Genomic DNA, 27,881 nt, shown 5'->3' with positions numbered 1-27,881 from the left:
GACATAGCAGTGGGGGATGAAGACCTTGACCAGCGGGGGCGGTTGCTGGGGAGGGGTGGCTCCCAAACGTCATCATCCAAACCCTCTGCATCCTCCACTCTGTGGTAAATAAAATAAAGGGATATATTGTTGTAAGACACACAGAATTACAGTTGCCTAAATTTACAAAAACGACCTTACTGTAAAGTAAAAACACCAAGCCTAAACTTTATCTGCACAGTGACTCACATGGGTGTGAAGCACACACAATGCAAGCGGTAACACTTTGGAGACAAAGACAGAGGTGAGAACCACAAATAAACAATGACCATGAGTTTAGTGGCCTCTCCAAAGTTACAATGTTGAAACTTAGAACAGCAAACAGTGAGCTAATATGAAACATAGAGGGAAAATACTTTGGAATGATACAATATTGAAATTGCTTGTTACATAGGCCTATGTAAACTAAATCCAAAGCACAAAATGCAGACAACTTATAAAAAAACGAAATACATATGGTAAATTAGCTATATAAAGACAATTTACTTCAGATCTAAAAGTTATCTAAAAGTGGATCCAATCCTTCTAGAAAGCAATCTTCATCGGCCGAGTCAAAATCCTCGTTGTCCAAATCGCTCTCCTGATCCGAGTCCGACCAGTATTTTATTCAAAGCTTCTATGTCGGTATACTTATTCATAGCTGCCTTATTTTTAGCTTCCTATTCGATATTCCTAGTTTGAACTTTTTTTCCCCCCTTGAGAAGCCATCTTTTATGCTAAAGTGATGAAATTAAAGCGATGAAATCTGTTTACAATGTAATGAGCGTGCACAGTGCGTCTTGTCTCTGAGCCAGGTAGCAATAGTTAGCATTACTCATACTTGTAGTTTTTTCATGTTGTCTGTCTGTAATTTTTGTAATGACTTGGTGCTGCCTATCTTGGCCAGGACGCTCTTGAAAAAGAGATTTTAAATCTCAATGAGCCCTTCCTGGTTAAATAAAGGTTAAATAAAATAAAATAAAATAAATTACGCATAAAAAGTTCTCAGCCTTGTTTTGTCCCACCCAGGTCAACTGCATATCCCTGGAAAGCTTATCTCATTGGCTACAAGACTCTCAAAATGCCATAGTAGCCTATCCCATGTGTAATGCATGCCTATGGTGCGTAAGCAGGCAACGTCATATTTTTCATGCGCAAAGATATAGTCACTTGGTGGACATTCAATGTTGCCATTAAGTCATACATCATCATAGAACATAGGCTAAATTTGTTCCTACTAACCTGAGGATTAATTTCATACCCCTCATGTAGCTATAGCTCAAACACAGACCAAATCAAAGCTTATCTTGTAAGATGTTTGCTGTTTGGTGAAAATGTTGTGTAAAATAAAAAATTGGAATCTCGGGGCTGGTGATCAATAATGGTAGGTCACAGGCAGACAAAAGTGTTGCCTATTTTCCCCATTATCCCCTGTGCATTTATACATAGATTTTCTGTTTGTCTGTTGCTAGTTCGTCTTCTCGTCAAGCCTTCCAGCGTGTTTTTCCCGTACTCCTGTTCTCTCTAGTCCCTGTTTTCTAGTTCTTCTGGTTTTGACCATTCTGCCTGCCCTGACCCTGAGCCTGCCTGCCGTTCAATACAGTAAATAGCCTAAAGTTAAGGCTATCTTACAAACTACCTTAAAATGAGTTGCACATGCATGGCCACATTTTGAGGGTACTGTAACTATACATTTCTTCTTATGTAATCATACAAAGCATGCATGTTCAACATAGCGTGCATAGGTCGTCGCAGGTCTGTGGAGATCTTCACAATTTCTGTAATAATCTGCGCAGAATCGTGAAAGGTATTAATCACTTTCACCATATACTTTTGATGTAATCTCAACTGCCATCCAAGTAATTTGGTTCTGCTATTAGATGAAGCACAGTGTTAACACATTCATCTGTTGTATAAATGAACAAAACATCTGACATTGTATTCCCATTGGAACTTAATGGTTGAAAGTGCAGTGATAGACATTTGGGTGACAACTAAACAAAAAATCAGACATTGTTTTTCCATTAGAATTTGGTTGTGCGTTTAGATCGTTAAAAGCATAGTGATAAAACATTGAAAATTCAACTAACTTTTGGCTGTTAATATGTAGGTTGTGATCTCATTGATCAATGTCTCAACCAAATATTACCCAATTATCCATGTTGAAATGACTGGTTTGCCCAGTGGGTGGTGACCCCATTCCCTGCGGGTATCTCAGAGTGAGTTGCAAAAAATACATTTCCATTACACACTTGTGTGTAACAAGACAAATATAAGCACCCCCCAAATTATTATAATGAAGACGCAATCATTAGTCTTGTGGGTGAGAACGATTAGGAAACGAAATACCCTTTTCTCATGTACATTGGGGAAAAAATACAAGCAAATTCTGCACAAATACAATACAGAAACTGAAGGTCTAGCATGTCTTCAGGCTAATGAGTAGTAGCTATACTAGGTAACAGATTGAATGAATGACTGACAGACAGCAAAGCCTTCGTCACAGGGCATGCTTTTCTATTGGCACTAGTGTATAGCAGGACAGTGTGTGATTTTGTGTCAAATACCTATAGTATACAGATAAAAAACACAGTGACAACTAATGATCAAACTGATCGTTTCCTCATAAAAATGTGTGTTATGCAACGATCATATACCCTCATGAAGTAGATTTGCCAAATAAGTGCCTAGCCTATCCCTCGGCAAACAACCAATGGTAAAACAACCAATATAGCATACTGAACGTCATAAAATGCCCTCAACAGAAGTAATTTGGGTTTCCTATGGTCTCTGTTTTGAACATTATGCCCGGACCAAACCCTCAGTGAAGTAGTTAAGCAGTGATCTGTGGCTGGTGGTCAGGGTTGGTCAGTGGATCAGCCGGTTCCGCCCTGCCACTGGAACACTGTGGGTACATGGTGGGTACGTCAACAGGCCAGCTCACACAGACCAGATCACTTGACATGCTGAAAGTTTGAAAGCAACTCTGGTTTCCTCCTCTGTTTCCTCTTGGCACCATTGGAATTTTGTTTATTTACCCAGTATCCCAGACAAAGATTATGCGTAGTCCTGCACAGTGTGCTTTTTAGTCCAGGACTAGTCTTGACATTACAGACCTAATGTATTCTACCCATGGCATTATAGGTACTGTCTGGATCTTGTTTGGATGAACATTCAGTAATGTGCATGATTTGGCCCCCGGATGAGGTTATACATTGATATTTCCTAATCCTACATTATGCAGATTATACAGATTGATTTTACTCAACATGTGAAAGATTAAAATCCTCACATCATCAGTAGTTCACTTCGTGTTACTCTCCATATAGCTTTATCATATCTGTGATCTTTTCCTAAGTGGCAGTGACTTTGAGCATTCAGTTATTTATAGCTGCCTTTCCACTCACATTTGTTTACCCGTCAAATTTGTGTCGCAATCATACACTACATGACCAATGGTATGTGGACACCTGCTTGTCGAACATCTCATTCCAAAATCATGGGCATGAATATGTAGTTGGTCCCCCCTTTGCTGCTATAACAGCCTCCACTCTTCTGGGAAGGTTTTCTGCTAGATGTTGGAACATTGCTGGGGGGACTTGCTTCTAATCAGCCACAAGAGCATTGGTGAGGTTGGGCACTGATGTTGGGCGATTAGGCCTTGGTCGCAGTCGGCATTCCAATTCAACCCAAAGGTGTTCGGGGGTTGAGGTCAGAGCTCTGTGCAGGCCAGTCAAGTTCTTCCACACCGATCTCGACAAACCATTTCTGTATGGGCCTCGCTTTGTGCATGGGGGCATTGTCATGCTAAAGCAGGAAAGAGCCTTTCCCATACTGTTGCCACGAAGTTGGAAACACAGAATCGTCTAGAATGTCTTTATATGCTGTAGCGTTAAGATTTTTCTACACTGGAAGCCCATAGCCCGAACCATGAAAAACAGCCCCAGACAATTATTCCTCCTCCACCAAACTTTACAGTTGGCACTATGCAATCGGGCAGGTAGTGTTCTCCTGGCAGCCGCCTAACCCAGATTCGTCTGTCGGAATGCCAGATGGTGAAGCGTGATTCATCACTCCAGAGAATGCATTTCCACTGCTCCAGAGTCCAATGGTGGCAAGCTTCACACAACTCCAGCCAACGCTTGGCATTGCGTTTTTTGATCTTAGGCTTGTGTGCGGCTGCTCGGCCATGGAAACCCATTTCATGACGCTCCCGACGAACAGTTCTTGTGCTGACGTTGCTTCCAGAAGCAGTTTGGATCTTGGTAGTGAGTGTTGCAACCGAGGACAGACTATTTGTACGCACTACCCACTTCAGAGGTCCTATTCTGTAGGTTTGTGTGGCCTACCACTTCACGGCTGAGCTGTTGTTGCTCCTAGATGTTTCCACCTCACAATAACAACACTTACAGTTGACCAGGGAAGCTCTAGCAGGGCAGAAATTTGACAAACTGACTAATTGGAAAGGTGGCATCCTATGACGGTGCCATGTTGAAAGTCACTGAGCTCTTCAGTAAGGTCATTATACTGCCAATGTTTGTCTATGGAGATTGCATGGCTGTGTGCTCGATTTTATACACCTGTCAGAAATGGGTGTGGCTGAAATAGCCGAATTAACTAATTTGAAAGGTTGTCCACATACTTTTCTATGTAGTGTATTTCTCACAGGTGTCTTGTGTCCCCTCCTAATTTGATCACTGCATTCCCTAAAATACTGTCCATGGCCATAGCCAGAAATGCAGTATAATTTGAAATCCTTATGCTGTACAGTACACATATGTCTGGACCGTACATATCACATGGAGACCACACGAAGCAGACTTCCTATCGTGATTTAGATTGGATCAACCAGTCATGACCTCATTTGAAATGAATGCACAGTCAGCATTATATTGACATTGTTTGAAATGTAACTTTGAATAAAGATTTTATGATTAGCCTGAACGTAGGCCTACCCTATGTCATTGCTGAGTGGAGGCAGTCAGCACTGACGTTAATCTCTATAGTGAAATCCACTCACTCAAGGGGGAAAATGCCTAGTGAATACGAAGGAAAAACAACTTAGTCATGAAGTAACAATGAAGCTTCTGTCATCCTGGTGTGGTAGCTAGCGCTTTGGCCTTTTGAAGCGGTGCATGTAAATATTTAGTGAGGACTGTGATTGCCTTGCAGCCATGCTTCATTAATCTCTGTCATGAGGGAATAATGGAGAGCTGTGAACACTGACACAAGTTAGGGCTGACGGAAAAGTGACTGAGAAAACAGCCCAAAACTGACTTAGAAAGAAAGACTGTTTGCGTTGTTTCAATATCACTGACTTCCTTGCTCCATTTCGCACTAATGAGTATTTCTCTCTTTGTTCTCTATTTAATGCAGTAACGGGTTATGTACAGAATGCTATAAGTAGCAGCTGGAATACAATCCAATACAAGGCATGTACACAATTTCCAATATGCTGTATGTTTGGCTGATCAAAATCTATAACACCATAGTGCTATATGAATACAAATTATGATTATAGAATTACTATCATAACTTTTCAACATATGACTCTCTCATAAACTGTTTCGATATGTTTAGAATGTGCTTGTTGTTTAGATATCACATCACGGCTTGTCGATGTGAAAATCTTCTTCGCTGCCACAAAGAAAATATTTACAGAACAGCGAGGCTGCAAGGGCTCTGTTTTCCATTAAGTCCATGCAAGTAGCCCAGTGAACACTGCTGGCCTGCATCCAAATAAATGTTTCTGTCTGCGCTCCATTAAAGATTTATCATGTCAAATGATGATGTCAGCTCAACTTGGTTATTTTCCTACTAGCGTCCCAAAGGTCAGCTGACGGGGAGATTTGCTTCCTTACTTTCACGAGCAAGGTAAATATACATCTGTGCAAACAAGTGTGAGTGGCAGTCAAAGGGCCGGCAGCACAACATGGTAGAAAACAAGGCATACATATGGCTTTAGTTTCCCTCTGTGAAAACAGCGAGGAAGAGGGAATCTGTTCTGCCCTGTGACTGTGTACTGCTGTGTACTGCCTGTCAGGGAGATGAACGAGAAACATGGGCTGCTCAGAAGGGTCAGAGGACGTTTTAAAATCCTCCTTTGTGCTCCCAGTCTAGCTGTGTCGGAGACAATGCGGATAATGAGAGTGGAATTTGGTGTGGAGCACAGTGCAAACTCAGGGGAAGCACCTCGCCCAGCCTCAGGAGGCCAACCAGCTGTCTAGGCTTCTGCGTCTCCCAGGACTATGCTCTGACTACAGGCATGCATGGGAAATTATTAATATTATTTCATCTTCTGTAGGATACAGTACTGAACAACTTACAGTCCCTAAAAATGTGAACCTACTGCAGGGGCGGACTGGGACCAGAAATCAGCCCTGGCATTTCTAATACGCTGACCCATTTTTTTCCCTCAAGTCCCCTTTTATTTTGTGAGAGCCACCAAGTCATATCTTATATCTACTTTATTATTGTAAAGTCATGCCATGAATGTATCTATTTCCTTTATGTTCAGATCTTATTGGTGAATAGGTATATTGTAGCCTGTAGGTCTATGCTCCCACATTACTCATCTCCAATGAGTGTATACAAAACATGGACTATGCATTGTCGATTCGTGTGTTTGTCAGTAGTCCATTGATAGCTTATTGTTGCCTATCAACTTGACGGGAGGCATTCAATAATGAGCCTGCTACTGCTATAGCTTTCTATGAAGCACCATTTTTATTCAGTCATAAGACTGAGACTTCAATGTCGTTTTTCTTCGTGTGGTATTTTTATTTGGTTGCCAATAGATTACATGTATTATCAAGATATGCTTTTTCTTAGTTGCTAAGGTGAGACGGTGCTGATGCATTATGTCCTGAATAAGTAAGCAATTATCTAACATCTCCCTCAGCATGGCATTGAGTTTGAATCCTGGAGCCCGGGAACAAATGTATATATTTATTTAGGCTATAAGGGGTCCAGGGGTCCTCCAATGACCGTTTACCAACTGGTCATCTGATGTCAGATGTATCTGAGCCTGAGCCCCTATACCATTCAGTTTCAGAACCACGTGATACTTAGATTGATGTGTGTTGACATCATACAAATAGAATTACTATTAATTCTAGGTCTAATAATTATATTTCTATGGTTGGCATAATATAATGTTCACTGTGGTCCTAAATACAATTAAATGCTTTTGTTTTAGAACAGGTTATATGGATGTATTGATTTGAGGTTTACCCATGTAATAAAAATACCAATTTACGCCCCTTGGCTTCGAGGGGAGGGACTTCAGTTTCCATGCAGCTGATTACTTCGCAACAAGTCCATGGTTGAAGGCGCGAGACGTGGATGGGAATATCTGTGGCAACCTGTTGATAACGGAGTTATGACAATGGATAACTTAGTAGGAGTACTATTTCAAAAGTGACAATCGACACATTGAAAGAACATCTTGTTCTTGCCGACGGCGAAGACGGCGTAATATGCTACTGCATTCCCATGCGTCAAACTTTTAGGATACCGGTAACAAACTTCCAAACCTTTATCTAGGAATGTTTTGGTAGCCGACAAAGTGACACGTTTCTGTGTAAATGAGAAACCAATGATAGAAATGGCACAGCGCGGTGAAACAATATTTTACAAAGCAAAGATCTTCGTTATGCATTATTTTTTTATTCTTTTTTACTTACATGTAGCCTGTACATTATGAGACACAACAGGTGTTGTCAGTAGTCACGCGCAGACTTCGATTAAAATACAAAAACAAGTAACTTGGTCGGTAGCTAACGTTAACCATCCACCAAGAAGAAGCCTATGTGAAATGGTCTCCACATGCTTTACAGACTGGGAAGAGATAACTTGAGAACAATTCAATAAAAGGCTCAGTTCACAATGAAAATGCTGAGATTACTTTGCGTTGTTGTTGGGTTGTGGAGGACATGCCTGACGAACAGAAACTGCCCGGACCACTTCATTGACAGCTGTCATTGCACCTCTGAGAGGTCCAAGGAATTGAGCAGACAAAATGTCTGGGTGAAGGTGGTGTGTGATGATGTGGAATTAATGGACACTCTACAACCCAGTTTCTTACCCAACAAAACAGTTTCCCTGTGAGTATGACATTAAACAATAAATAAACAGTAGTTGAACAAAGGTTGTTAAAAAAAAATAGATAAATCATTCACCATTCACCATTCACTTAAGAAAAAATAGTGTAGTCAGAGTGCAGACTGCAGTATGCAGCAAATTCTGCTTCCAAAATAAAAAACATTTACTGCAGTAATTTTGCAGTGTAACTGGAGTGCGTAATAACTGCAGTACATTGCAGTTATTATGCAATTACTGCATCCAAAATACCACAGTCCACTGCAGTTACTGCACTTTTGACCTGTTGTTAAAATGAACAGATATGAGAGGAAACTGCTATCTTTTTTTGTAAGTAACAATATCACAGCATCCATTAGTCTTAGATATCTGTGACAAAAATTGCAACTTAACTCAGCAGACCACTTGTACACACCATGTATGGAATTATAAATCATTGTATTTCCTCCTTCTGCCTATCCTCTGTAAATGTTGGTCACTGAAGATACTGTGCCCTTTCCTTTACCTTCTTTTGACTGACCAGCTCTACAAAAAATGGCTATTTTCAGCATTTCCCTCTCCAATATCCGGTGGTGCACCATTTGTAATGTATGAAAGGTTGCTCAAAGAGAATAAACGGATTAAAAAGGAACAAGCAGGAATAATCTTAATCACCATACAGGGCCTGTCAGATGAAATAAGAGAAAGCACTTTACAGTTCTGAGAGTGGAGAGCTTACCAAGCACATTCAACCTGCAGGTGTGGAAATGGACTAGGCCTACTAGCTTTATAGACTGTTTTATTCATGGGAACTGTATGGAAAGGTATTTCTTTGAGGGAGAAAAAAGCAATTAGGAAATGTAAGGGAGCTTCTCTATTCCAAAACACTGTTGCAGAAGATTGTTGAAATATGAATGTTGATTAGTAATAATGAATTATAGCAATATGGATATTAAATGACATTCTGAGTAGCTTTGGACATATTTAATGTTAACAGAGTAATTCCGCTGCTCTGAGATACATGGTTACATATGCACCAAGGCTAATCTTGTCTTCACTTGCTTCAATTGTTGTTGCAGTTGTGCCTGGATGCGATATAACATTTTGATTTGAGGAAGTGTTCTTCATGGACATACGGCTTTGTTCTTTACTGACAATCTTGGGTTCCTGGTCATGTTTAGGCTAAATGTATTGTCCCCTGAAATAGCACAAGCGTCTTCCTTTTGTCCAATAAATCAATGCCTCTTGGCAGGAAATTAGGAGTATCCTTCATTGTAACAACAGTTTACAATTAAAATAGTCCAATCTTTTTAAGAATATTAAATAAATAAACAATTTAGAAAATGTAAATTAAGCTGATAAATGTAATGCTCCCTGTCTTTCCCCGGGTCAACAAGCCAATATCCTCAAGCAGGCCCCTTGGTTGGCCGGGAAGCAGTTTTCATGCATTAGGAAACGTGACCTTTGTCGGGCCGAAGTGGCCTCCCACATCTCCATTTTATTTAGACATGCTGTGAAAATAAACAGATATGAGAGGAAAGTAGGCTATGCACATCGTGTCATACACCAAGTGGATTCCCTAACTAGCAGATCTCTCCTAATGCTTCCCTTTGGCCTCCTTCATTGTCCCTTTTATTCACTTCAGCTCTACAGATAATGAGTTCTGTATCAGTAGCCTTTTCATTATGGCACTTTCAGTATTTTTTTCAGAGGGGGATGCATTCTATTCACAAGTAAATATATGTGTAGAGCTTGTAATGAAATGGCAGCACTGTCCATACATCTTTACTTTCGTTTTCACTTTATTGCATTCTTTCTATGTGCATCTCTAGTCTCAATTTATTACATATTTCTATGAAGTTACAAACATCTCCTAACATAACTGATTGAAAAGAAAATGAAATGTGTGTGATGTCCATAATTCCTAGCAGCTGTAGACTCCAGAGCAGCAGAAACCCTCTTTTAACACCTCTGCCTGTTTCCCAATCCAAAACGTGGGAGAAGTTGCTCCAGCGTTGGAGTGGAGCCTGACAGCTCTGTTGACCTTGAGGCCTATCTGGTGTAATTGTTTCAGTGGCAAGTAGGAGAGAAAGAGAGAGAGGCGCTGTGTCTCTGTGGAGAACAGTAGCAGGGATTGTAGCTGACACCTGTCTTAAGCAAAGCACTGGCTAGTGAACATGGCACTGGCCTAAGAGAGAAGAGAGACAGAGGGGAGAACGAGAGAGAGAAAGTAAGAGAGAGGAGCCCGGGGGCATATGGAGGGAGGGAGGGAGCGAGAGGGAGAAAATGAGAGAGAAACATTTAGAAGGATAGAGGAAGTGACAGGGAAGGAGACTCGGAAAGAGTGACACAGAACACAGAGGGAGACAGGAAGTGTTGTGAAAAGAGATGTTTGGGTTAATGAGATGGAAGGAGCGATAGAGAGAACGTGACAGAGAAACACAAACATTGTTTGCAGGCGGTTGTTGCTCAGTCATAGTTGTAATGCAAACCTACCCTGTGAACAAGATCTTTCTACTTTTAGATATTGTATGTGACAAGATGTGTGCTCTGCATTTGCATAGCTGACAGCAAAGAAGTTTGGACTTTGTATGTGTCCTTTTCAGAGATTTGCAGTGCAACTGTCCTTTCATATTTTTTACCTTGTAAGACTCAGTTAAAAGAACATTGCAGTATAAGCATGTAGCTAATGTAGCATCAGCATGCATATAGCTTTTACAGTTTCAGTTGCCAACGGTTATCTACTTTCAGATTTGGACATCCTCTACAGAAGAGCCACAAAAAGCTCCTCAAAGCGCCCAAAGGCTCCAGTCTCTCCCAAGGTGAAGCATGTGGAAAATAAAATGAGTTCATTGGTTTGGGGTAGGGACATGTCTGGCATAGTCTACAGTAGACTCTGTGGGCAACGATCACACTGGAGACAGGAGGGGCTGTTAGTGGTAGTCTGGATGGCAGTGATCGTGAGGCCATGTCAAGGACATCCTTCTCATTATTCTGGGAATGACATTGTAATGTAAAGCATTCATAGATGGGGTTGCAGGGAAGGCAACCCCGCAACAGTGGGACTGATAGGAAGCGCTTTTGCATATGTCTTCCCCACTCATTATGATGACTATGATTGTTCACCTGTGTTAGACCGGAAATGTGAGGTCAGTATGAACCTCCATTTCTGGCTTTTTCACTTTCTAGATGGGTAAAAATTAGACTTGGAGGGGATATTACATTGTTTGACTCATGTTATTTTCCCCAATCATAATTTCAGGTGATTGTTTACCTACAATATATGTTGGACTGGCTTGTGGCTAGTATTGACCAGTATGCGTCAGATAAGCCAGAACCTTGAAGGAACAAGGTATAATATGGACACCGGTGCCCTTGCTTATGAAAGATGGCCTTTCTGTCCTCGTGGAGTGTTTTTGCGTGTTATCTATAAACCTATTTCCTTGCTTGCCTAGCTCTATCGTTCCTCAGGTGGTGTTGGCGGCTGCTCTGCTCTTCTCTGTTCTGAGTGGTTTATCATGAATATTTCATTGACATGTACGAGTAGCCCCTCTATATTATCTGTGCATTATCACACAGACGACCCCGCTAGCAGGGATGGAGCAGAGAACGAATGCCTCTCGGTCCATAAAAGGTAGCAGTTTATTACACTACATGCAGGCCTTTAATCTAAAGAGACATGGCCAAATAGACCCTATATACAGTCACAGGGGAATGCGGCTGAAGCTACTAGCCGCAATGCTTATCCATGGTCTCTTTCTCATTCCCTCTCCCAATGCTTTTTCCCCCAGTGCCCTTAGTTTAGGTTTGAAAAGTGACAGGTTCATCTTTAGATGAGTGACTTTCCAGTAATAATCTCCCAAGCCTAGAGGAAATGGTTCTTGGAAATCATCCCTATTTTTCTGAGAACTATAATGTCCCCAGATGCTACTATAGGATCTATAGGAGTCCAGGGACTCAGAAGTCAGGCTCATCCATTACCCTGTATGTAACCCTTCCAAAGCCTTAGGCCCTGCCCTATACCTTTATCACACTTGACATTGACCCACAGTAGCAAGACCACAAACTGAGGGATCTCTACGATCTGTGGCTATAATGTTTTGTTGTGGGAGATGGATTTAGACTGTATGTTATTTTTAAGAAACTTGACGTGGTTTGTTGTTGTTGTTGGTCTATAGTGTAATTGTTAGGCTGTCCAATAAGCCACACTTCACAGTGCCCAGTAATGAATCATATCAAGCTGCTAGCTTTCTCTGGAAAATACTTGTTAGCATTGGGTGTCAAATGCTGTATTATAATTTAGGTTGTGGTTTCAAAGGACACCCTGATCAGTTTTGCATTATGAGATGATAATGACTCACAGCACCAGTGTTCGTGACCATTGGGGGAGCGAAAAGCTTGCAAATCACACAATACCCTCGAAAACCCAAGAATGTGTCCAAACGCAGTGCGAATGTGGACTGTCTAAAAATATTAAGGAAGAAAAATACAATTTGTGCCAAGGATACTCTCTGGTCTGTTATCCTTACCTCCTCCCTTCACCATTGAGTAAATACCAAGGTTATTTAAACTTTCATAAGTCTGCTATCGTGCAGGCAGCCAAACCTTTGGAAGCATGTTTTGTTTTCCCCATTTTTTTAGTTTTTTTGAGATGTCGTAAAACAGCGATTAAAAGCCTGCAGTGCGCTGCTTCTGTTGCAGGGAGTGGTCACAGTAAGTAGTCTTTTTGAGGTCGGTCCATTTTCGGTTTTGATTTAAAAAATTACATAAAATGCATTATGAAATAATGACATTACAATGATTTTAGCTTTTTAATGGAAATTCCAAAGGCAAAAATAGTGAACATTCAATCACCAAAACATAGAAAATATTCCATTGTCTCTGTCAGGTCCACATTGTGCAGGGTTGGGTGATATGGCCAACATATCATATCACTGTATTTTTATAACAATTGGATGGTATTTTATGTTTTTGAATAATAAAAATTATACATTTGCTTTGAGTAGTGTGAGAACCTAGGGTGGCAACACATGCATTCTAAGTGATTTCAATGGTTCTTTCTCCATTCTGATTTGTTTTATACAATTCAACTTCAATCAAAAATAATTTTCTGCATTTCAGGCATTAATTTGAGATCATTTCCACACTGACACCTGGGGCTGCACGATATGGGCAAACAATCTAGGCCTTATATTTAACCAGATGTTGCAATTGTGATTTAACTTGCGATTTAGAGCAACACACTTGGGTGAACTGTTGGAATCATAGAAATGGAATGATTATTATGATTAGCTATATTATATAATTAGAATATACTAGTGGGCACTTTGAATACAGTGTTTGACATGACAACAAATTAAAATGCCAGGGAGGAGTTATTGTGACAGGGTAGGAACCAAAGTGTTGATAAGTGTTTCCTAGGGGACCCTATAATCTTTGGCTACATTTAATGTTTTCTCTTAGCTACTTTATGTAGCTAACGTATTCATGCTTCCCGTATTCCTTTGACTTAGAAGATACTGTTGCACGAACTAAATGCTGATTTAGGTCTACACCATCACTGGTATTATCAGGCTGTAGAGGTGAATTATGTTTGCTCTGACTCAGTACATTTATTAGCTAGCTAGCCAGCTAACTAATGATTAGCATTAGCTGCTAACAAGATTTAGGCCCAACTTGCTAAGAAAAGACAAACTAGCTGTTTGCAGTAAGAAACACAAACAAATAGTGTAATTATAGAATGCAAAGAAACAAAGAGAAAACAGCATCGTTGTCATCAAAATTGTTGCATGTGCTGCATTGACCATGCAGACTGAACGCAAGTGTCTCGTGGTCGAGGAACAACAAATGTGCTCCATGAGTGGGGGCGGGGCTAGGTCTGTGTGGAAAGCGGCATAGAGAGAGAGAGAGTGGTGAGAGATGACTCAAGAAGCGAAGTAAACTATAAAAATTGACTACACACGGGGTATCACATTTAACAAACCAAACATTCAAATACCGTTATAGAAGGTAAAGCACAAACCCAAACCGATCTGTGCATCAATAACGGTACAGTGCCTTCGGAAAGTATTCAGTATTCTATTGACTTTTTCCACATTTTTGTTACTTTACAGCCATATTTTAAAATGTATTTAAAAAAAAGAATGAAATACCTTATTTTCATAAGTATTCAGCCCCTTTGCTCTTAGACACGAAATTGAGCTCAGGTGCATCCTGTTTCCATTGATCATCCTTGAGATGTTTCTACAACTTGATTGGAAGACTTGTCAGGTTCGAGGCAAAGATGAATGGAGCCTAAGCGCACAGCCAAGACAATGCAGGAGTGGCTTCGGGACAAGTCTCTGAATGTCTTTGAGTGGCCTAGCCAGAGCCCGGACTTGAACCCGATCAAACATATCTAGAGAGACCTGAAAATAGCTGTGCAACAACGCTCCCCATCCAACCTGACAGAGCTTGAGAGGATCTGCAGATAAGAATTGGAGAAACTCCCCAAATACAGGTGTGCCAAGCTTGTAGCATCATACCCAAGAAGACTCGAGCCTATAATCACTTCTAAAGGTGCTTCAACAAAGAACTGAGTCAAGGGTCTAAATACTTATGTAAATGGGATATTTTTTTGTATTGTTTTGGTATAAATTAGCAGAGATGTCTAAGAACCTGTTTTTGCTTTGTCATTATGGGGTATTGTGTGTAGATTGATGGGGGAGGGGATTTAAAAAAAAATACATTTTAGAATAAGGCTGTAACGTAACATAATATGGAAAAAGTCAAGGGGTCTGAATGCTTTCCGAAGGCACTGTATATCGTAAAATACAGAGTACCGCCCAGCCCTACAGATAAATAGAAAAATAAGAAATTACTATGAAATAATATAATATTGCAGTTCTGTATATTACTTTATTTTTCATTCCTTTAAGTCATCATGCAATCTCTGCTCAGGCAGTAGCAGTCAGCTAGCCAGACCATCTAACGTTATCTATGTGCTCCCCATACTTTAGTCTTCCCGTTTTGCTAGCCTGCCTAAGTATGCTGCAGAGCTGTCTGGAAGAATTATTTTACTATTTCTTCAAAGTAGATAAGGCATTCTGTCAAAAACTGTCTCTGACCCTCTCATCATAGTGTTGTGTACATTCCTCTCTCATGCTGTCTGTGTGTATCTAATAACTTAACGTAGCAGGTATAAAAGTGTATCCTTCCAGAGATCTGTATAATGACGAGATGCTCATCTCTTCGCCCTAAGAAAAGGTGAGAAGGCAGGCGACAAGCGCAGTCCAAAATAGGCCCATAGAAACACATTGGGCTTGTTTTGCATTAAGTCTGGACTAGGGCTGTTGCGGTCACGAAATTTCGTCAGTCGGTGATTGTCAAGCAAATAACTGTCGGTCTCACAGTGATTGACCGTAATCAACATAAACACATTTAACATCTTCTGGCTTCCACACAGCCATTTAAAAAAGTCTAATAAATCCATGTAATATATTCTACACCTTCACAATAAATCCATTATTTAGAAGCATGATAGGAAGAAAATGTAGTCTATTTCAGAAGAAAAGAATAGCATAATGTGAGTTATGTTAGGTCCTAATGCGGCTATGCCAAATGGCTGTGGGCTACACTAGTTCATTTAGCAGACAAGATTTGCTTATAATTCCTTGGCTTTATTTTATAGTAGGAAGAATACAATTGAACAAAGCTGAATAAAATATACATATTTTCTCCAAGCGATTTGATGGAGTGTGCGCATGCGCCTTTTCTGTGTTGAGCGGTTAACAAAGAAATAGGTACTCCTATATGCTTAATTTAGAATTATTACTGTAACTTTAGTTGTTCTACAATCATTGGGCTATATGGTTTGATTTTTAATACATTGTAAGGCTGCATGATGAGATTCAAATGATGATTTGAAAAAAGTTGCTTGAAAGGCATGAGCTCTGCTTTGTTTTTTTTGCTCAGGCTGTACACACTCCAATAGTCTCTCATTCACAATTTGACAAGCACTTGATAATGCCTAACATTTCACGGCGGCATCCCCTTTGTGGCTGTGGCCCTAAAAAAATCCATGCTTTTTGCGGCTCAGAGTGCTACGTCGTGCCCTTCTCCCTGAGTGTGCTGCGCAATTGGAAGCCCTCATTCACATGGCTCTCCTTCACGTGATCGGGTCTTTCTCACAGGCTATAAATGAAGACCGACACATCCGGGACGCAACTGCACGCGTCCTTATCCAATTCCGAGGTGCATATTGAAGATATTGGAAGAACTGTCCTCATTTACTTTTCGTCAGCCAACAAGATGAGTAGGCCCAATGAACAGCTAAAGCACTAGCATATGTCAATCTACTATTCCCCCATAGTACAATAGTCAACCTATTCTATTCTGTGCGAGAAATAAATATTCCAAACATAGATGTATGGGAGAGTTGAACGTTTATCTTAAAGTGTTGATAAACTATTAGGCTATTTCTTCACATTATAAGCGTAGCAATTGCCACATGGTAGTAGGCTATAAGCACAGATGTTCCATTAGCTGAAAACCACATTATCAAAAGTGACCGCAAATGCAATTATGCATGTAATGTTTTTATTATAAAGGTGCATTTTTATGGTGAAAATGATCTTCCCCAAACTTGAAACTCATGCGCTGCATATGTATGCAAGTTATGCTCTATACCCCTTGTAAAGCGGATTAATGTGCGTAATTTTAAGAAGTTATTGGGCCACTTTAGTTGCGATGCAAACCTTATTAAAACATATAGGCCTATGGGCTAGACTACATGAGGTATGCGACTATGATTGAGAAAAGGTCGCAAAAAAAAGGCTTTGTTTCTTATGCTGGGCATCATTCACAAGTGATAATATATATAGGCTAATATTGTCACCCATCGGACTTTTCTTGATGTAATCGTGTCTTTAAATATACTAAATAATATATTTTTAACATTTGTTTTGATTTAGAATGGACCATTATCATGCACCTGTATCAAAACAGAGGCAAGCGGGGAAAAAAGTATGATGGGAGCTGATGGGAGCCTCGTCTTTTTATTAGCGGCCATCACTCAGTTTTCTCCCGCAATTGCATAGCCAGTTGAAATGGTGCGCAACATGAAGGGTTTGATTTAGATTTTTGAATACATTTGCATTGATGTCAGAATGATTAGAGGGACAATAGAGTGCTGAGTACCATGCAGTTAGCAAGTTTGGTAGACTACTAATAACCAGCAGCATCAGAGCTTGGAGAAGCCTAATTACCGTGACTAAACGGTCATGTGGAATTTGACTGCCTTCATGACTTGTGACCGCCAGTGTGGAGGTAATACGGTCACCGCAACAGCCCTAGTTTGGACCCAACAGGACCTTGAACAGCTTCTACCCACAAGCTATAAGACTGCTAAATAGATAGTTAACCAATAGCTAACCAGATTATCTGCATTGACCCTTTTTGCAATAATCTAATTGACTCATCACATACACTGCTGTTGCTGTTTATTATTTTTCCTGTTGCCTTGTCACTTTATCCCTACTTACAGTTGAAATCGGAAGTTTACATACACCTTAGCCAAATACATTTAAACTCAGTTTTTCACAATTCCTGACATTTAATCCAAGTAAAAATTCCCTGTTTTTTAGGTCAGTTAGGATCACCACTTCATTTTGTCTATATGAAACTGTACATATCTACCTCAATTACCTCATACCCCTGCACATATACTCGGTACACATGACTGTGTATATAGCCAAGTTATCATTACGCATTGTGTATTTATTCCTTGTCTTATTTAAAAAATATATTATTTCTACTATTGCTCTTTTTTATTCTCTCTGCATTGTTGAGAAGGGCCTGTAAGTAATATTTTCATTGTTAGTCTACACCCGTTGTTTACAAAGCATGTGACATATGAAATGTTATTTGCTTAATGAAATCTACCACTCCCTTCAGCCCAGCGTCCCACATAGTTCTTAATATCTATCGTGATCGATTTGATTTCTCCCTCGAGAAACGGCACATTGGGCTCACAAAAAACCCAAAGTAAATGGAATTCAAGTAATTGAACAGACTTCAATCAATTAGTTGTTTAATAACCCCAAAAAATAAAAAGTGGTGGTTATTTGCTCAGCACTAACAGTAGGAAACATATTAACTTCCTTCTAGGCTCTGCACTGCATGGTGCCTCAACACACCACATGCAGCACCACTTACTCAGTCTGCCCTCTCCGTCTGTGTTTGAGTTTGTGTGTTTGTGTGTCACCCTCTCAAATTGCAAACAATTTCAAACCACATGTTGCTCAACCATCGACATACTATGTGATTTTGTCTTGGTAAATGGAATTGATTATTTCAAATGTTCCATGCCCTCTAGCATTAGCCTTAAAAATGTGGGCTTTGCAAGGTTACTGATTTGCACTAACCAAGCCAGATCCTTTTGAGGAAACAGTTTTATGGTCACAGAGTGTACTCCCTTCCTTGTCCTGTGGGGCGGCGACATGTGCAGATGTGCTCAGCTGTCAGGCAGGGCCTATTTGAAGTTCTGCTATAACCCACTTGAACTCCAGAGCAATGTCTGTTTTGCGTCCAAGGTCAATGTTTGTCTATATGAAATATGTTATTTTGGTTAGCTGTGCCTAGTAACTGGATATTATAGAATAACAGAGGGTTTGCAATGTTTGAAGAGAAGTGCCTGGAAATCATGGGGCCAGGCCTATCTGAATGCTTGCAATAGTTCACATTGTGATCTTTACCCTACTTGGTCCCCATGATTGGTGTCTTGGATCACATCAATTGAAGTTATTTTTGTTTCTGCTCTTTTATAATAATACAGTCGAATGTCTCTGGTGTATGGCTGTCTCCGTTCTGTAATAGGGTTGTTTAGACCTCGCAGAAATATCTCAGCTCTCTGTGGTCAGAAGGAAAAATGAAAGCCCGGGTTGTGCTCTAGGAGAAGAGCTGATAGGGATGTTGTACACCAAGTTCAACCAATTAGAACAACACACAAATCCAATGAGACATGGATGTCTTTCAAACAAAGATAATTCACGCCATTTAAAGAGGTAATCTGCAGTTGCTACATCCATTTTTGGAATGATAAATGAATAATATGTACCCATTGATTCTTGAAAAATATCAATTATAAATGTTTCATGAGCTTAGTTCAACTGTTGTACCCCATAATAACCCAAAATATAAGCTTGTTTTACTCCATTGTTTGTAAACAAACGCTACATAGCCTTAAAACTATACGTTTGATATCATGGATGGTCAGTCCTTGCATTCATAGCTCTGTCTATGAATTTGACAGTGGTTACATATCTCCAACCCCATCCCTCGGGTTTTTACAGGAGCAGGGTGGAAACTTTATTATTGTTTCAACTGCTTATTGCCACTTTAAGGTAAACATTCCGTTTTAAATTGTGTTATGTTGTATGAATGAGCCATGTCAGCCTGTGTGTATTTGCGTGTGTGCGTGTCCTCTTGCGGTTCACAGGGCCTAACCCTTTGCATGTTAGTGCTAATCAGAGAAACGCATGCAGAGAGTGATGACATACACCATTTGTTCCGGCCCAGCCAGACAATATTTAATTTGTCCGTTCCCCTGAAAGCAGCTTATCCTAGGAGAACATAATTGATATTGTAAATAGAAAGTTGGAAGGACACTCTAGAATTTAGTCATGCGCTGTTTACATAATGTACAATTATGTTTTGACTCAGATTTCCTGGATGTTGTGCAGAGGCCTAAGAGAGGTATGTGGGGATTGCCGAGGAGCTGGTTTCCTCTGCATACACAGTGCGGGACACGCTTGAGTTTGCACAAACAGAGACTGCTTGCATTAGCGGGGCATGGGTAAAATCACAGAGGAAGCTGCCAGGAAAAAAGTCATATTAAAATTATGTTGTGGTAATTGCGTTGTTTGCTCTATAACCCATTCATTCTTATGCCAGCGTGATATATACTGAACAAAAATATAAACGCATCATGCAACAATTTCAACGATTTTACTGAGTTGCAGTTAATAAAGGAAATCAGTCAATTTAAATAAATTCATTTGGGCCTAATCTATGGATTTCACATGACTGGGAAGGTGCACAGCCATGGGTGAGACTGGGAGGGCATAGGCCCACCCACTTGGGAGCCAGGCCCTGCCAATCAGAATGAGTTTTTGCCCCACAAAAGGGCTTTATTACAGATAGAAATGCTTCTCAGTTTCATCAGCTGTCCAGGTGGCTGGTCTCAGACAATCCCGCAGGTGAAGAAGCCGGATGTGGAGGTCATAGGCTGGCGTGGTTATACGTGGTCTGCGGTTGTGAGGCCGGTTGGACATACTGCAAAATTCTCAAAAATTACGTTGGAGGCAGTTTATGGTAGAGAAGTTAACATTAAATTCTGGCAACAGCTCTGCTAGACATTCCTGAAGTCAGCATACCAATTGCACACTTTCTGAAAACCTGAAACATCTGTGCCATTTTGTTGTGTGACAAAACTGCACATTTTAGAGTGGTCTTTTACTGTCCCCAGCACAAGGTGCATCTGTGTTATGATCATGCTGTTTAATCAGCTTATTGATATACCACACCTGTCAGGTGGATGGATTATATTGTAAAAGGGATGTAAACAAATTTCTACACAAAAGTTGAGAGAAAAAGCTTTTTGTGCTTTCTCTGGGATCTTTTATTTCAGCTAATGAAACATAGTACCAACACTTTACATGTTGTGTTTTATATTTTTGTTCAGTATACAATAAGGCAGAGACAACAAAAAGACAATCGTCACACAGTGGCGGAATACAGTACCAGTTAAAAGTTTGGACGCACCTACTCATTCAAGGGCTTTTCTTTATTTGCACTATTTTCTACATTGTAGAATAATAGTGAAGACATCAAAACTATGAAATAACACATAAGGAATCATGGAACCAAAACAGAGATTCTTCAAAGTTGCCACCCTTTGCCTTGATGACAGCTTTGCACATTCTGGTGTGCCTTGTTAAAAGTACATTTGTGGAATTTCTTTCCATTTTAATGAGTTTGAGCCAATCAGTTGTGTTGTGACAAGGTAGGGGTGGTATACAGAAGATGGTATTTTACCAAATAGGGCTAAGTCCATATTCTGACAAGAACAACTCAAATAAGCAGAGAAACGACAGTCCATCATTACTTTAAGACATGAAGGTCAGTCAATCCGGAACATTTCAAGAACTTTGAAAGTTTGTTCAAGTGCAGTCACATAAACCATCCAGCGTTATAATGAAACTGGCTCTCATAAGGACGGCCACAAGAAAGGAAGAGCCAGAGTTACCTCTGCTGCAGAGGATATGTTCATTAGAGTTACCAGCCTCAGAAAATGCAGCCCAAATAAGTAACAGACACATCTCAACAGCAACTGTTTAGAGGAGACTGCGTGAATCACACCTTCATGGTCGAATTGCTGCAAAGAAGCCACTACTAAAGGACACCAATAATTAGAAGAGACTTGCTTGGGCCAAGAAACACGAGAAATTGACATTAGACCGGTGGACATCTGTCTTTGGTCTGATGAGTCCAAATTTGAGATTTTTGGTTTGAACCGCCGAGGCTTTGTGAGACACAGAGTACGTGAACGGAAGATCTCTGCATGTGTGGTTCCCACCATGAGGCATCGATGCGGAGGTGTGATGGTGTGGGGGTGCTTTGCTGGTGACACTGTTGGTGATTTATTTAGCATTCTTCAGCAATACGCCATCCCATCCAGGTTGTGCTTAGTGGGACTATCATTTGTTTTTCAACAGAACAATGACATAACACACCTCCAGGCTATGTAAGGGCTATTTGACCAAGAAGGAGAATGATGTATTTCTGCATCAGATCACCCGACCTCAACCCAATTGAGATGGTTTGGGATGAGTTGGACCGCAGAGTGAAGGAAAAGCAGCCAACAAGTGCTTAGCATATGTGGGAACTCCTTCAAGACTGTTGGAAAAGCATTCCAGGTGAAGGTGGTTGAGAGAATGCCAAGAATGTGCAAAGCTGTCATCAAGGTAAAGGGTGGCTACTTTGAAGAATCTCAAATATAAAATCTATTTTGATTTGTTTAACACTTTTTTTTTGGTTACTACATGATACCATATGTGTTATTTCATAGTGTTGATGTCTTCACTATTATTCTACAATGTATAAAATAGAAAAATAAAGAAAAACCCTGAGTGAGTAGGTGTGTCCAAACTTGTGACTGGTATTGTATATTTGTTGCTTTTATATTATTTTTGTAAAAAGTGAATTTATATGTGGGACCAATACATTGAATATGCCTAGGCAAAACGTTCAGGCACTTTGGAGAAGTTGAAAAAACACTTGGATATACCCTGTATGTCCCCCGACACCACCACAATATTTGAGAGAGGTTGCTGTTGTAGAAACGTTGTTTTATAGTGAACAATAACTTTTAGGCACATACAGTGTGCAAAAACAGTGCAATTACCACATTCGGACACTTTGGAGAGTTTAAAGGACACTTGAATGTACCCTGGATACCCCATAACCCCAGCAGAATGTTTGACTGAGGTTGATATGGAATAAATTGTGTTTTTATACTGAACAAATATAATTTAGGGATTGCAAATATGTCATAGCACTGGAGTTATCTAATTTACAGATATATGCCACTTTGGAGAGGTTTAGGGACACTTTGAAACATGCCGTGACCACACCTGACACCACTTACTAAAACATGTTCCCATTTCAAGTTGTTAGGTTTATCAATCCCATTTTTTTCTCCTGATATTGTTCACATGTTGTGGAAGCCATCTGATGTGTTTCCAGCTCTGGGCATCAATAATTGTCTTATAGCTTGTCAATGAAAGATGACTTGTGTATTTTGAACTATGTAACTCCTATCTATCTATCTTCTGATCATTTACTCATAATCTCATGACTTTCCCTCCTGGGTGAAGATCAGAGAGAGCCCCCTCTCCCACCAGAGAGGAAGGGGGGGAAGTGGGGGCGGAGTTGGCTAGTTTTATGACGGTCGTAAATACCTTGCAGGAACACTTTCTCCCACTCTGCAGAAATGGAAGTAAAAAATCTCTTTGTTACAACAGAGAGAGATTTTGCAGTACTGTAACATCACAAGGTTGGACATTGAAACACTATTTCCAACGCAAATAATGTGGTAAATGGTTCATGAGGCTCTTATCAATAATCATGTCAAATACGTTGTTGTTTTGTGATATCATTAACTTCTTGACGCACGGATCCCTTTAGCGGGATCATTTTCTTAAACAACCGCTGAATTGCAGAGCGCCAAATAAAATAAAATAAATACAAAAAATATTTATAATCATGAAATCACAAGTGAAATATACCAAAACACAGCTTAGCTTGTTGTTAATCCACCTATCGTGTCAGATTTTGAAAATATGCTTTACAGCGAAAGCAATCCAAGCGTTTGTGAGTTTATCAATCACTAGACAAAACAGTAAGAACAGCTAGCCGCAAATTAGCTTGGTCACGAAAGTCAGAAAAGCAATAAAATTAATCGCTTACCTTTGATGATCTTCGGATGTTTGCACTCACGAGACTCCCAGTTACACAATAAATGTTATTTTTGTTCGATGAAGATTATTTTTATAACCAAAAACCTCCATTTGGTTTGCGCGTTATGTTCAGAAAACCACAGGCTCGTGCCGGTCCTGAAGGGCAGACGAAAATTCCAAAAAGTATCCGTAATGTTCGTAGAAACATGTCAAACGTTTTTTATAATCAATGCTCAGGTTGTTTTTAACATACATAATCGATAATATTTCAACCGGACGGTAAACTATTCAATACTACAGAGAAAGAAAATGTCGAGCTACAACTCTCGGGCGCATGAACTAATCAAAGGCCACCTGACGCGTTTTGATAAATCTCGCTAATTTTTCAAAATAAAAGCTTGAAACTATGTCTAAAGCCTGGTCACAGCCTGAGGAAGCCATTGGAAAAGGAATTTGGTTGATACCCCTTTAAATGGAGGATGGGCAAGCAATGGAAAAGGGATTTTTCCAAATAAAAGGCACTTCCGGGTTGGATTTCCTCAGGTTTTCGCCTGCAAAATCAGTTCTGTTATACTCACAGACAATGTGAGTGTTTTCCATCCTAATCTGTCAATTATATGCATATTCTAGCATCTGGGCCTGAGAAATAGTCAGTTTACCTTGGGAACGTTATTTTTCCAAACATAAAAATAGTGCCCCCTAGCTTCAAGAGTTTTAAGATGGGCAAAAGAACACAGACACTGGACAGAGGAACTCTTCCTAGAAGGCCAGCATACCGGAGTCGCCTCTTCACTGTTGACGTTGAGACTGGTGTTTTGCGGGTACTATTTAATGAAGCTGCTAGTTGAGGACTTGTGAAGCGTCTGTTTCTCAAACTAGACACTAATGTACTTGTCCTCTTGCTCAGTTGTGCACCAGGGCCTCCCACTCCTCTTTCTATTTTGGTTAGGGCCAGTTTGCGCTGTTCTGTGAAGGGAGTAGTACACAGAGTTGCACGAGATCTTCAGTTTCTTGGCAATTTCTCGCATGGAATAGCCTTAATTTCTCAGAACAAGAATAGACTGACGAGTTTCAGAAGAAAGTTCTTTGTTTCTAGCCATTTTGAGCCTGTAATCGAACTCACAAATGCTGATGCTCCAGATACTCAACTAGTCTAAAGAAGGGCAGTTTAGTGCTTCTTTAATCAGCACAACAGTTTTCAGCTGTGCTAACATAATTGCAAAAGGGTTTTCTAATGATCAATTAGCCTTTTAAAATGATAAACTTGGATTAGCGAACACAACAACGTGCCATTAGAACACAGCAGTGATGGTTGCTGATAATGGACCTCTGTACGCCTATGTACTGTAGATATTCCATTTTTTCCAGCTACAATAGTCATTTCCAACAATAACAATTTCTACACTGTATTTCTGATCAATTTGATGTTATTTTAATGGACAAAAAAATTTGCTTTTCTTTTAAAAACAAGGACATTTCTAAGTGACCCCTAACTTTTGAAAGGTAGTGTACATTTGTTTCATCACAAAACCATAGAGTAACATCTGTGCTGTGAAGTCCACAATGAAAACATTGCGTGTAACGAACAGTTATATGACCTACAGCGTGGTCAAGCAGGTTCATGTTTTTCCGACAGTTTACTTAACACCTACTGATTTAGAACCACAGAATTACTGCAAGTCATCACAAAGAAAACAGGACCACTGCTTCCACTATTCCAGCACCATTTCAACTTAAACATTTAAGCTTCATGAAATCAACTAGACTATATATCCTTAGTTTAATACAGTGAAAACAATCTTAAAAATACCAAAAACAATTTAGTCCAATCAATTTAACAAATTGTCATGTGGCAGTCCATGGTACTGACTTCTGTGCGTGCGCAAGAAAACAAAAACTCTTGACTCGCCCTTCTTGTAGACTAGTTGCCATCCTCATCTCTTTCATGTTGACAAAACGGTCTATGACTGTGTCATACAGTAGTACACACTTTTAGTTTTTGTTGTCAAAGGCTACCTGGCTAAAATGATTGCTAGCCTAACTTCCTCGCAAGGGCAAGAATGAACAAGCTAACGTGAGCCTACTAGGCTACATATTGAACTTCAATCGTCTCAGGCCAGTTGCACAATATATGAATTTATGGTTAGATTAGAATCACTGTCATTGTCCTGTACAGAGAATTAAGTCCAATTTCCCATCTCCATCCATGGCTTAGGAAAGGGCCGATGTATCTAGCTACTGTAGGACAACACAAGCAGACCAGAAACAGACATGTTTTTCTGACAAATACGTTTTGCTTTTGATGTGATTTTATTGGAGTGAAGCCAACTCCAAACTGGCCTCCCTTGGTGGGTGGTTTTGCGCCAGGACTACCAACAGTTGAGCTCAGCTCAACGCTGATTTGCCAAAGGGAGGCCAAATGCTTGCTGGCATCAATCAATCAAATGCTACATGTCCTAGTCTTTTTGTCCAGACAGAATCACATACTTGGGCTACACATACTGAGACAGAGGGGTGCTGTTTCCCTCGCTCGGGTGATTTCTCCGGTGATCTAAAGCCACTTATGAATTGAAAGAAAATTATGATAACACAGAGACAAAAGATACATTAATTTATCATTTGTATTTTTTTATTGGTAAAATATTTGGGGAAGTCTGGCTTCCCATGGCATCCATGAATACATGCCACTGGCTGCCTGCCCTTCAGAGGGGGGTTCTGCCTGTACAGGGATGATGTGACTCAGGGGAACGGGGAGGAGAAATCAAATGTTATTCATCACATGCAGATGTTATTGCGGGTGTAGCGAAATGCTTGTGTTTCTAGCTCCAACAGTGCAATAATATTTAACAATACACACAATACACACAACCTAAAAGTAAAATAATTGAATTAAGGATTATATAAATATTAGGATGAGCAATGTCGGAGTGGCATAGACTAAATACAGTAGACTAGAATACAGTATATACATATGAGATGAGTAAAGCAAAAATATGTAAACATTATTATTTTTTTAATTTTTTTATAATATGTTTATTATTTTCCAATAAAAATAAAGTAAAAAAGACAGCAATACAAACAATGACATTCATTGTACTGTTGAATGGGATGGCCAATTTTAGAGGACAAAACAAAAGTTAACTCACACAAAATAAAACAAAATCCTATTAGGTGGTACATGTATCAGAAGACAGCATATAGTCATTACAAGCAGTGTAGTTAAGCCAAAAATAAATATTGAGTGTAGTACAGCACAGAGTAGCAGCAGATCGTCAGCCCAGTTATGAAGCGGGACTAGACCATTTATCCAGTATCGGCTGCCATATTTTGTAAAACAATGGACTTCTATTGGAGGTGTTGTATCGAATCTTTTCCATATGTATTACATTCCCTAAATCCCGTAACCACATTTCAAAGGTAGGTACAGTCTCCAATTTCCAAAATTGCAATATGAGCCTTTTGGCTAATAGAGTACAAAGAGAGACAGCTTTCCCTTCCTGGTTATTCCCATCAACTGTACCAAACAGAGCGATCAATGGGTCTGGGGCTAGAACTCTATCAAAGGCCTTAGATAAGTAATCAAAAATGAGAGCCCAGTAAGCATGTAATTTAGGGCATGTCCAGAATAAGTGGGTCAACGTCCCCTCCTCCTGCTTGCACCTCTCACACAGTGGTGAGGTGTCCGGGAATATTTTATGCAGTTTTACTTTTGAGTAGTGTAACCTGTGTATCACCTTAAACTGTACAAGGTTGTGTCTGGCATTCACTGAACTGTGGTTTATATTCCTGAGAGCTTCTATCCAGTACTCATTTGAGATTTCTGAACCAAGTTCTTGTTCCCAAGCCCTTTTAATGGTGCCTGTGGATACCTCTATGTGGGCCTGTAGCACATCATACAGTCTAGAGACCGACCCTTTTGAATGGGGTTTGACAAGGATCAAGCTATCTAATGTAGGACTATTTGGCTTCATGCCATACTGTGGGATATGTGTCCTTAAGAAATTCCTGATTTGGAGGTATCTGAAAAAATGTGTTGTTGGCATGTTGAACTTTGCCTGTAATTGTTGAAATGAAGCTAACTGACCATCTATGTATAGATTACCAATTGTTGTGAGCCCCTTCTCCCTCCACTGTGAAAACACCACATCATCCAATGCAGGGTGGAAAGCATGATTCAGGCTAATCGGGCTGTCTATGTAAACAGTGGGTATGTTAAGAAAATCCCTAATCTGTTTCCAGATCCTAAGCGTACGACAAATGACTGGATTGGAGTCATAAGTGGCTTTT

The 27,881-nt window shown here is 40.0% G+C and overlaps 1 protein-coding gene across 1 annotated transcript in view; it reads left to right on the top strand.

Annotated features, from left to right (window-relative positions):
- Positions 1-7,347: 7,347 nt before the first annotated feature.
- Positions 7,348-27,881, top strand: part of LOC120046488 (adhesion G protein-coupled receptor A3-like) — a 321,556-nt gene continuing 301,022 nt past the window's right edge. The window contains exon 1 of the mRNA XM_038991766.1: positions 7,348-8,123. Within this exon, the coding sequence (XP_038847694.1) occupies positions 7,906-8,123 (218 nt within the window). The 5' untranslated portion in view covers positions 7,348-7,905. The remainder of the gene's footprint in view (positions 8,124-27,881) is intronic.

Source organism: Salvelinus namaycush, chromosome 4, assembly GCF_016432855.1.
Source record: "Salvelinus namaycush isolate Seneca chromosome 4, SaNama_1.0, whole genome shotgun sequence".
NCBI classification, from domain to species: Eukaryota; Metazoa; Chordata; class Actinopteri; order Salmoniformes; family Salmonidae; genus Salvelinus; species Salvelinus namaycush.
Note: the sequence above shows the minus strand (reverse complement) of the source record. Positions and strands in the feature narration are given on the sequence as shown.